This window comes from Erpetoichthys calabaricus, chromosome 15 (genome assembly GCF_900747795.2).
Source record: "Erpetoichthys calabaricus chromosome 15, fErpCal1.3, whole genome shotgun sequence".
In the NCBI taxonomy this organism is placed as follows: Eukaryota; Metazoa; Chordata; class Cladistia; order Polypteriformes; family Polypteridae; genus Erpetoichthys; species Erpetoichthys calabaricus.
In genome coordinates, this window is record NC_041408.2 from 61,726,312 (window position 1) to 61,738,992 (window position 12,681).

The 12,681-nt window shown below is 33.6% G+C and overlaps 2 protein-coding genes across 2 annotated transcripts in view; one reads left to right on the forward strand and one right to left on the reverse strand.

The window, feature by feature from the left end:
- Positions 1 to 9,138, forward strand: part of sft2d1 (SFT2 domain containing 1) — an 86,074-nt gene extending 76,936 nt beyond the window's left edge. The window contains exon 8 of the mRNA XM_028820244.2: positions 5,761 to 9,138. Coding sequence (XP_028676077.1) covers positions 5,761 to 5,800 — 40 coding nt within the window. The 3' untranslated portion in view covers positions 5,801 to 9,138. The remainder of the gene's footprint in view (positions 1 to 5,760) is intronic.
- The window catches only part of LOC114666111 (protein quaking), a 1,435,209-nt gene that overhangs the window by 59,664 nt on the left and 1,362,864 nt on the right, over positions 1 to 12,681 (reverse strand). The gene's annotated exons all lie outside the window — the stretch shown is intronic.

The following is a 12,681-nucleotide window of genomic DNA, read 5'->3' on the forward strand; positions in this document are numbered from 1 at the left end:
GGCTTCTGATTGGTGAACATATAGATACAACAACTTTGTAAAAAGACTTTTAAAGGTTTTTTTTTTTCTTGCAAAATTATCCATATTAATGTATTTGTGTCTGTTCCAAACTGGATCATTCATTTTTTCTTTTTACTGCCATCCTAGGGATTGGTAGCTTATAGTATAATTGTGGAAAAGTGACTCAGTACAATGTTTATATTATGATCATATAATGTAGTTTTATTTTGGATGATTTAGATTGTAAATTTTGATATGAAGGATGAAATATGGAGAGTCAAATTTTTATTTTTGTCAGTATTACATTATTGGTTATTAGCTATTCTGCAAGATAAACCCCTTACCTGACTATATAATTTTAAAATTCCAATATAGTGTATTTCGTTTTCTAAAGTGAAAGAAGCTGTAAGAAAATGTCTTTTGGAAGTAGATGTTCTCCTCTGATGTTTTTATACAAAGCTTTGTTTCCAGGTGGTGCCCTCAACTGTATTCTTTTGTCTTCTAGCAACTTCAGCATGAACCTTGCTAATCTAGTTTGACAGTTGCTTACAACAAAGCCTTTAATGGAAAGGAAATAATGTTTTGGGCACTGATGTAATTTTAATTTCTGGAGATGCCTGTGGCTATAACAGCAACTAAAGTACTCCGTGGTAACTATTGAAATATCTTAGGTTAATATTTACATTCCGTACTAAAATATAAAAACAAAGGTAGAAAAGACTGATGTATTCCAATTTCTTTTACAAAGTGGGGGTAACAACTTTCAGATGATACATGCATGACTCAACTGAATTATACAAGTAAAACTTGTATGTATTATTTGGCATATATTTGAGAGGATAAAGGCTGAACTTTGCCATTTATTTTGACATTGTTTTTGTTAATTATCAAATGATTGTTGCATTAAAAAACACTGGAATTGTTTTACTCTTGAAGAACACTTGGTATATATTCAAATTCAATTTACCTGTTACTGACAGGGACACAGCAGTCTAATGCTCAACTTTGTTATATTTTTAAAATACTCTGTCCATCCATTTTCAAACCCATTTAGTCAAGTTTAGAATTGTGCGGAGCCAGTGCCAGTTCAGACTAACACATAAGAAAGTAAGAAGTTTGATAACCAAGATTAGATCATTCACTCCATCAAGCTAAAAGCTAAGTTCTCTAGTATCTCTGCCAGATATTTTTTAAAAGAAGTCAAGGTTCCCATTTTTTTGACTTAGTAGTTTGTATCCAATTCTTTTGGTCCTTTATGTATAGTAGTGCTTTTTGGCGTCCATTCAAATTTCACTTGCTCTTAGTTTCTGCCATTGAATACATGATTCAGTATTTATTGAAACAATTCTAATGGATCAACTTTATTAATGCCTTTGATAATCTGAAGACCAGAAATATTTTCCTGTGTAGCTTACTCTGTTCAAGACTGACAACTATTTAAATGTTTAAATCCCTAGAATATGTGCACTAGTGCCAGAATGTACTTAGCTCCTATTCTTTGTACAGCTTCCACACGTACTGTATTTTTTTTGTAATGTATTGACCAGAAGTTCATACTGTACTTCTAATGCATTCTCACTAGTACGCTATGTAGGCTGAGTTTAACATCCTTTAATGCATATTCAGGATCTTTACAATATAGTGAATCATTTTAATTGCCTTTGCTCATCGTCTAGGTCAGCGTTTCTCAACCTTTAAGTATTTGCGACCCGATTTTTCATAACAGTTTTAATTGCGCCCCCCCCCCCAATGTTTTTTTGAAAGGAGCCCACTAATACCAATTTGTTCTTTTTTAATTAATGATATATCATAGATGCATATTTTATTATACCTACCTAACTTTTATCGACATTTATCTAAGTCTATATTTATTTTTCTAGTATCAGAATGTAGTTTAAGTTAATTTGTTTTGGTTTCAATAGATGTATTTTTTCATATTTTCGATTCTTGTTTTCTTTTTGTTACTTCGCGCCCCCCTAGGGGGGGCCCGCCCTGCAGTTTGAGAACCACTGGTCTAGGTCAGGGGTAGGCAACGTCGGTCCTGGTTAGCCGCAGTGGCTACAGGTTTTCATTCCAACCCAATTGCTTAATTAGAAACCAATCATTGCCAATCTCAGACCTTATTTAATTTTATGGCTTGTTAGTCTGTGCAATGTAAGGCTCTTATATCGTAGATTGTTTTCCTTTCCAAGGATATCATCCAAATGATATGAAGCCTAAAACAGATCATTTTCAGTCTGTCACATTTTTCTATTAAGTGTTTTATTAAGTCAAACAGTGCATGATGAACACACACAGATGTAATTGGAAAAAATCTAGCTGGAGAACTGCTGGCTGCTTTGTCTTTTACATCTTATTGCTAATAAGGAGCAATTAAAACACTGAATGCAGCAGTTTAAGATTGAAATAAGCAATTAAGGTTGGAGAACCTTAACAAGCGAGACCACTAAAATGAAGCATCAAAATGTCACTTAAGCAATATGTGCTTCATCAGCAACCGACGTTGCCTACCCCTGGTCTAGGTGATTGAAAATTATATGTCAACATAAACCTACACTGACACAGAATCAATTTACAGTGGACATTTCATTCATTTAATATATATGCGTTTAGGATAAAGGTATGCATTGAAAACTTAAGGGCACAAGGAAAAGCCAGTTCTGACAGACAAGGAGATGATGTGCAGTGTCCACACGGACAATGAACAGGCCATGATTTGAACTTGGGCAGCACTGCTTACCATTTTTGCTTCAGTGCTGTTCTATTTTAAACTGCTTCTTCAATTCTATTTTTGCAAATTATGCCTAGAGCAAATAATAAGAATATGTTGCTGAAATATATGAAGGCAGTTACATTGTTTTCTTGTGGGTCCAGTCTTGAAAAACATGGGTTCATTTGCACAATTCTTCAGTAAATTCATGTAAAACCTGAGGATTTACTGAACAAGGTGGCAGGAGAACTTACCTTAGTATATTTATGTGAGGAATATGAAGTTGCCCACTGTCTGTTATTTTTGCTTCATTATGTTAAGGTTTAAAACTTGTTAGGATTATAAATAAAGAAAAAATAGATGTTTTACTTTACTCATTTCTTTTAAAAATAACTTTTCCTCATTTATTGTCCTATTTTACTTTTGTTAAATGTTAATAGCCAATTCATATCTTCCAATATTAATGTAGCCTGTGTCCATTTACAACCGATGATTAATGTCTGCTTAGTTTTTTTATGTTTATTTCACTTTATGTAGTTTCACTTGAAACAAATGAATATTTTCAAAACTAAATAAATACCTGGAAATGGATTCTTAATTTTACTGACTAGACACATTTGTAGCTTGGCTTACAGTATTTTGACTAGCATAATCATATAGGGGTTGTTCTTAACTTTTCCATAGTAAAGCATATATTTTATTTACTGAAAGTGCACTAAAATACGGAAACAAAAGCATAAAGGATGGCACTGCAGTGCAATGAATTTGAGCATCCCAAGTTCGATTCTCATGCCTAGTAACTGTCCATAAAACGTTTTTACATTCTCCCTGTGTATATATACATGGGTTTTCCTCCAGGTTCTCTAGTTTTTCTGTCACATCTCAAAGATATTCAGGTTTTATTAGTTTCAAATTGGTCCTGTGTACTGTGAGTTTGTTCGTGAATGGGCCCTGCAGTAGACTGGCGGATTGTCCAGAACTGTTTTTTGTCTTGCTCCTATTGTTGCCAGGTTATGTACACGCTTCTCTTGACATTAAGAGGATTAACCAGGTTTGTGAATGTTATGTTAACAGGAGTAAAAACATTACATGAAATTAAATTACTAAGTGAAAGAATGAGAAGATATGATTCATATTGCTTGTGAAAATATGCCAAAATCAGCTCTGTAAAATTAGATAAATAAAAATGTTGATTGAATGTTAGTTGTCAAGTGGTTTCAGCAAACATTTGTTTGGTTATATCACATAATGAAGCATTTGTTTCAGATGTCCTGTTTTTTTTTTTTTTTTTAATGGATGACTCATTTAAATACTATAAATGTAGCATAGTACATTTAAAGTACATTTTTACACTACTGTATGTATATCTGGAGATGTTCAGATTTAATTGAGAGTACTTGTCATCCATACGAACTTACATAATTCTGCTCTCCAATTGTCAATGAGGTTTTCTGTTTTGAAGTGGTGCCTGGTTAGTGAAAGGTTGCTTGTGACAGGATAATCACTAATATAGCACTGGTCAGTCTTGACTCAATTGTAAAGCCATTATAGGAAAGGAAGGGAACTACAAAGGCAAACAGGTGTGGGCCATACATGTACTCTTAGATACCTGATAGATGGCCTGGCAATATACTGTAGTATTATGGACAAGCAATTTAAAAGGTAAATGAAGTGTAGGTTATATTTTAAGAACTTCTGAGTATAAATCAAGGGATATTACACTCCGTCCGTATAATACAATCTGGAGTGCTGTGTATAATTCTTCTCACTTTGCAAGAAGGTCCTCCAGTTTGCAAGGAAAACTCTTGGGCTGGTGGCAGGATTGGCACTCCAGCTGCTATAAAAAAAACTCACACTGTTCCATTCCATTTGAACTAGTGTGGTGCTGAGGTGTCACCCATTGCACGGCTGCGCTCAGGTCCTAATTTGGGATCCTGAGGTGATTTTTTGTATGGTTAGTGCATGCTCCCAACCTCTCTCTCTCTCATGCTAGTTATTGCAGAAGCTCCTCTAAATTACAGTATTACATGGATCATTGTATCAAGCTGGCATAATAGTTTAGATAGTATATTCATTCTTTCACAGTTTAACCTACTTATCCAATTCTGGGTCAGAGGAAGTCACTACCAGCAGCACAGTGGCACTAGTCGATCACATGGCATACTCACCCACACTTACTCATACGAAAATTTGTACATGAAGTTAATCTAAAGGAATGAGAAAAACCAAAGCTCTTGGAGGAAGTGCCACATAAACTCCACACAGGCATATACACACATTAGAATTAAATATCATGCTGACTTTTTATGATTAGTTTATAAAAGGTGTAAATATTTTAATTAAGAATGGTCTTAATAGAATGAAATGAGCAATATCCTCTTGACATAATTGTGAATTGAAGATAGACATGTAATATTTTATGTGCATCAAATTATAGGCGAAAATACAACAAAGAATTTTCAATTTCATTAAATTTAGACATAATTCAGTTTTAACTAGAAAAAATTAACTGGAAGGCGCATGTTTTTAATGTCTGTATTACCATCTGTGCCTTTAAATCTGCTCCTGGAGTCTGCTCAGACTGACCCACTTTTCTTGTGTGATTCCACTGTGTAACATCACTTCAGGCACAGATCAACTGCTTTTACAGTTACTCGAAGTGAAATGTTTGGGCTGTTGCAGGGGTGTTTGCAGATATTGCATCATCCCATTTTTCATACTCAATATTTATCCATTATTATTGTAAACTTTTGTCTGTACCATTCTGGTAAAATAAAGATTATTTGTAACTTTTAAAACCTGGCAGTTCTCAGCACATTTTCTGGCTTTTAAATATCAAAATGTACATTAACATATTAACAATTTTATGGTGAACAATAATCCAAAAATGTATAAACAGTGTTTAAAAAATGTGTTTGGTTCAGTGTGGAATCTTTAGGTTGGGTAAAATCTCCTGTCCTGATGTTTCATGATAAGGTATTACAGATTTTAGCAGAGTTTTTATTGTGATGTAGTGGTACCTATTAGAACTTTTGTTTTTCCTTTTTCAGGGATGCGATCATAAAGTGTTTTACATCCTGCATGAATTAAATAAAAAAACGGATCTCAGGTGCTGCATAAAATTATTCACAGAATGAGCAAAACCAGAAGAGGAAACTGTTTCAGTTGTACAGTATGTGTGTGTAAATATTATATAATACACATGTCTAAAGACAGCATATATTAATTGCTAAAGTGCCTTTTTATTAATACTACTTTATACACTATATCTTCATTCCAAAGATGTTGAGTAAAAAAGTTTATAATCAAAAGTTATGTATTTTGCTGTATGTTAATTACACTTTTTTGTATATTTTTGGAATTGTTTGAAATAGTCTTGCTTGCTTGGTGATTTTTCTAAAATATCATAGTAAATAACACCAAACACTTGCAGAGAGTAATAATGTGAATTATATTTTGAAACACATACAACACAAAACTGTACTTGCCATAGTATGCTTTATACATTATAAGTGAAATCGCACAAAATTATTTGTAATGCTTTGGTTGACAATGTTCAAAATACATTTACTTTAAGTTATTAGACTGTTTAAGAGAAAAAAACGTAACTGTTCATACTTGCTTCAACTATTCATACTTGCTTCCTCCAATTTAGGCAGTAATCTTACAATCACTCAGACCAGACCAGATTAAAGATGCAATTTAGCCTAAACTGAATGTCATCTTAGTGTTCAAAAACAGCATACAAAAAAAGCTACATTTCTAGCTAGTAATGTGTAAGCTAAAGGTGTACAGTTTATAAAGTCTCTTAGTAAAATAATGTATTTTACAAAGAAGCAGTATGTGATTTATATTGTTTAAGAAAACAATGTTATGCAGCAAATACATGTTGGTTTTTTTTCTTTTAAAACACCTGGAAATTAGTTCTAATGGTCTTTTACATGCAGTATTGTTATACAGTAGGACTGCAAATTATGCTGATTTCAGTTGTGCACTTATTTTTTGCTGCTCCTTTTCTTCTATTGGCAATACCACAACCTTATGTCTATGCCTTTTTTTTTAATTTTAAGTTACTGTTAGTATTAGTTTGTTGCATTTGTGTAAGTGTTTCCTAGAAGCATAATGTGAGTTTTTGCAATTCCATTCACATTTTTTTCCAATTACACAGGCATAGTCTCTTTCCAATACAGTAATTGGACAGTGTAACTGTAATGTAAAAATTTGCATTTTTTTTTGTTCAAACTATATTATTAATTGACCGTGTTGATCTGAACACATTGAGATGAATGTCTCCAAAATACAATCCTATATAAAACAGTAAGTGATCAGAGTGTCTGATAATTACTAAATGAGGCTTGCCAGTCCAGCCTCTAATTTTTTCTACCCGTAAGACTAGGAAGAATTTTTTCAAAGTGCGGTTCTGACTTACAGTTTTATAGTTAGGCAGCATCAAATTACAATGCAGTTTACAGGCCCACTGTACTTTCAATTCTTATTGTGGATTTTACAAATTAATATGTTTTTCAGGCTCACTCAGTTTTTATAAATATTAATTTTTAGTTTTAAGAATATTGTAAATATTTTTATTTAATCAGTCATCCATGTAAATGCACTGATTATACTAATGAACTGTAAAGCTCAATACAAAACAACAAAGAGATTGCATTACGAAAAGGAAGAAAAAATGCTTAGTGCTTCATTCAAAGAAGCTAGTATATGGAAAGGAACATATTCAGTAGAAAAATATACTAATAAAAGGAAACCAAGTTCTGATGAGAATAATGTAAAATCAGCAAATTACATGTTTATATTTATGATAATTTTGAATGAAATAGGTTTTTTTTTTTTTTTTTAAATCAGAAAAACCTTGTGAATAATAAGATGTATATGGAGTATAGATGCCACAAAGACAAATAATTCATCATTTTGTGCCTTTGGAATAGCTACAGCAAACAGGATAGATAATTAGTTTTATTTTCTTATTTATTTTTAAAATGTGGAGTCTAGAAAATATTTTTCAATTTAAAAGAAGTGTGGTGTGCTATACCCAATTTAGTATTTTTGTGATGCACTGTTTTATAAATGTCAGCTATATTTTTGTAGGGGACAAAATTGCTTTAATCCAACCAAAAATATAGATATTCTGTATATAACTTCACAGTATCAGGTTTATGGGCCTGTTGATAGAAGTGCATTGAAAGGTTTACTCATGATTTAAAAAGATATAAAAAAAAAACCAGGTAATTGGCAAAATAATGTTACTTTTTGTTAACTTTGGCCTTTCCAAAAAGAACAGTAATACCTCACAATATCAAATTTCAGACTCTTAAGGTAGTACTTTTTTTTTTTTTTTTTTACAAATAAATATCTTTTTTTGTCTTTATTCAAAAAATTCAAGTGTTATTGCCTCATTGTCAATGTATTGTCATTCAACATTTGAATAATGATTCATTTCACTGTTTCCTTTAATAATTCTAACTGTACACTCATTAAGCCTGTAAGTGCTATTTTCAAATTGATATTGTTATTTGAAATGTTAATATTAATTTTACTGTTTTCCTTCAATAATTCTAACTATATATTAGCCAATTGGGAGGGCAATCCTGTATTATTGGTTTATTATATTTTAAATGCATTTTATTCTTTTGTCTGTTTTAAAACATGTTCACAATGTTATACTGAGAATAATTGACTGGTCTTGCCTTTGTCAAATCCTTTTATCTGTTTTGGCATACAGTAATACTGCCAATTAGCTTATTTTCTAACGTGCCGGCATGCTGGGTTGAAATTAGCATGTGTATAGTGTGTTCTGAAGATTCCATTTCATTCTGATGGGTAATTTGCATCTTTAAATACCTCTGGCCACTCCTTCAGCTGCCAATTGTTTCATATAATTAATCCCCCTATGTTCTGCTTACCTTATGAAGTATTTTATTCACTGAAGTTATTTCAAAGCTCACAATTAAATTCAATGGAGACCTCCTACTCGGAAGAATAAAAGCAGGTTTCCAAATATTTATTTAAGTGGATTAATTTTCAAATGTATTTCAGCAATATAAAATTACATTATTTATTTTAGTTGGGGAAAATGTAAGAGGTGTTGTGAGGACAAATAAATTGCATTATTTCAATTAATCAGTGTTGAGTATATACATACAAATAAAAAGCAGGTGCAGCTTTAAAGCTGTGATGTGTAATTTTTATTTACATTGTGACTCATTCTGATTTAATCATGTAGTTTCTAAATTTAACAACAAGTACTAGATAATATAAATAAATATGTCAACAAATTTCCACATCAATCAAGTATACTGTACACTGCTGCCAAGAAAAAATGATGCAATTGTTAAAATTTGTTCATGTGAAGGCAAAGCTCTTATTTATTAGGAAAGGTAGACTATTAATAAATATATGTGCTCTTATTTTCACTTTAACTTGTATTTATTTGGCATTTTTCCTAAGAATCAATGTGCAGTTGCTATGTATCTGTATGGTTACACAGTGAGTCATAAGTTGGGGTTAAAGGAGTCACACTCTGCTTTATAGTTCAGTGCCACTGGGCGATGTAGAAGGGACAACAAAATGATAAAGGTTATAGGGACCCATCTTAGAGGGTGGGAGGGGTGGGGGAGATGCTGTTGCCAACTGTTAGTACATTTTTTTTCCTGTAATTATTGTTTGTTGTTTGCATATTGAGTTCAAAATAAAGTTCAAAATAAAAAATGATCACAAAGAAAAGGAAAAAGACCACAGTATGGTCTCCTTATAATAAGATTAAACTGTTAGGATCATCTGCATGTTAAATTTATTTATGGAAATTATGCATAAGTGTCTCTATTTGAAAATTCATTTTATTTGCTGTTTTCACTCTTTTTGTTGCTTTGATCGCTTTTTTACACAGGTCACTTTTTGTTTATTGGAAAATCTTTCCTGTTGCAGTATTGTTGCTTATAATTTCAGTTGATTACATATCAGATGCCATTTTATTTAACAGTGAGGGGTTACAAGTATCAACTCTCTGTTCTCCAAGTACAATTAAAGGATTGACTCTTATCAGACCAAACAAATAAAAGCAAATTAATTTGTGTAAATCTTGTAGTATTAATTTGTTGATTTCCTTACAATAATTTCTGGTTCAGCCAAATGTAAGAAATTTTGCCTGAACAATCAACTATTGCCTCTCTTATGGTTGTAATTTCAATATTTGCAGAACATTTCTATTTCAGAGGTGTCAGCCAAACTTGAAATACGAAACCATCAGCAACCCACTATTTATTTGCATGAAAACATTATGTTAACATTGTAATGTCTACTTAATCCAGTGCAGGATCAGTGGGGGCCGAAATCCATCCTGATTTTTATAATTGCAAAAGGCTTTCAAATAAAAAAAATGCATTAGACTTCTCTTGCAGTTTTATTTCAAGAAATGTTGAAATTTCTTTACAGTAAGTTACCATGAATAAATTCAGACATATAAAATTGGATCGCTAACATTTTCTGTATAATAATCCCTCATTAATTAAGGACCTTTCAAGAATTTTTTCCCACCCTAAAAAAGTAGGATTTCTGTTGATATCTTAAGCTTTAATCTTTTGTTTTTGGGTTCTCCCACCCCCAACCACCACCACATCAGCCGCAAAAGAGTTTGTTTATATATACAACAAATTTATTATATTACTTTATTTAATGCAGTGTTACATTTTTATACAGTATGTGTATACCCTAAATGCAAGCAAATTTTGTTTTAAGTAACATTTAGAATGGGTGGCATTGTGGTGCAGTAGTACTACAGCTCCCTTGCAACAAGGAAAATGTGGTTCAAAACAGTTAGATAAAACGCGTTTAGAGTGATTACGCTTTGCAATTGCTTTACATTTGTAGTAACTGCATGCAGTGTTTTCACTATTGATGAGCATAAAGGCTGTAAGACCCCAGAGTGAACCAGTGGTGGGGAGTGAACGCATGACCTTTTGTCTTCTATATCACAAACTGCTTTACAGGGCTAATTAAAAAATTTAAACAATAACAAATGCTGTACTATTAGACACCTTGAAACATTTACCTGACAGGTTTAAGAAAGCAAGTATTGAAAGGAGGCATACAAAATCTGGGAAACCTATAGTGAAAAAATACAAAACAGTACACTGTAATAGTGAAAGACAAAGTCACACTCCCATAATTTATAGAATGTATGCTACGTGCAGTACACTGTTCACAGCAAAATTTGTCAAATTTTTAGAAACTTCCTTTTCTGTCCTGTGTGCCACCTAATAGAATTAATAAGAATTCTGGCCTAGGCAGCACCTACCCGCATTGGAAGAGAAGAGTCCACACAGGTGTTTTGGAGGAAAGGTTAGGAAGAGTACAAGTCTTATTTTTTGATAATCATGTATTGTTAACAAAAGTTGTGTGTAGTCAGTGAATCCCTGAGAAGTAATGCAGTGGGAGAGAATTAAATGATTAAAATGTTCTTCATTTGCTTAAGAAAGATAAAAAATAACAAAAGTTGTCTTGCTATGCTGGAGTGACATTCCACTAGTCACTAGTTTTGCTAATACACAAAGTATTTTTTATGTTCAACACTTGAAGAACTCTGAAGTGTTTTACCTCACGGTGAAAGTATCAGCAGTTCAAAATTAGTACACGGCTGCAGCAGCTCTGTCATTTGGTATCAAGGAGATTACATAAACTTGTTGCTAGTTTGTTCTGAGTGCGGCAAGGATCAGCTGAAGGTTTTGTCTTGCAAGAAATGACAACACAGGCAGTTCAGTAACAGGAGAGCAGCTTTAAAGGCCTGCTGTTTTGCTCTGCTCTATTGTAAGAGCTGCCAAACTCCCATAGTCAATCTAATTAGAGACATGACTACTTAAAGCAGCCTAATTGTCTTTGGATTACACTGTAGCTTATGTGACCTTTAGAATATTTCTCTAACTGTTAAAAGTCAAGAGAAAAACATCGTAAAATGAGCATAACAGATGAACTAAGCTGAATCTTTTAAAAATTTTCTAATAAAAATTGTCCGTCGCTTTTTGAATATATTATCACTATATTAATGACTAGCTGTGCCATCTGTCTAAGACAGGTTGAAATCTAAGTACTCAACGTGGACCACATAATTTTTCTTAGATACATGGTTTGTCCAATTGGTCTGGTATAATAATCATCACCTGGTCCCTTGACCCCTGACCTTGACCTGAGGCAAAGACTGGACTCCTTTGGTACTGTGTCTCAACAGAAAATCCTTGGGTACCGTTGGTTCGACTGTGTCGAATGAGCAGTTGCTCATGGAGTCCCGAATGAGGCACATTACCTGCATTGTGAGGGAGCACTACGGCCGTGTGGCACGTTTCCCTGAGGGTGATCCAGCTTGTAAGATCCTCATTGTTGGGGACCTGAGTGGCTGGACCAGGCCAAGGGATCAACCACGTAACACCTAGCCGCTGTAGATAGAGGGTCAATTCTGGAAGATGGGACTGGACTGTGTGTCTGCCTGGGGGGTTGCCAACCAGGATCCTGAGTTGTTTCATCGTGTAGTGGGTGAGGCAACACACTGTACCAGTGCATGCTCCCCAGCTTGACTTGACTGGTCCCTTTCCCTTTTTCTCTTCTAATGGAGCCGCCCGTTTTCACTACTTCCTCATGGTGTCACTCATCGAACTGACCACTCTAATAGTTGGAAGTGTTTTTCTGGGAAAATGCAGTGATGGTCACTAACGCATTGGCCTGGTTTACCAACTTTGGGCTAGTCATGTCGGAGCCTTGGTTTCCCAATGTAAACGTCAATTTATCATTATTTCCACTTCTCCATTGCCTACCACACAAAGTAGTCAGTCAGTAGTGTTACAGCTATAAACCTCATTCACTTGGCCTAAGCAGGTGTAAGAGAGTTGCTACCATGCTGCCGTTGCCAGCATATAACACTGGACAACATAAGAGACCAATAAAACCATCCATCCATCCATTTTCCAACC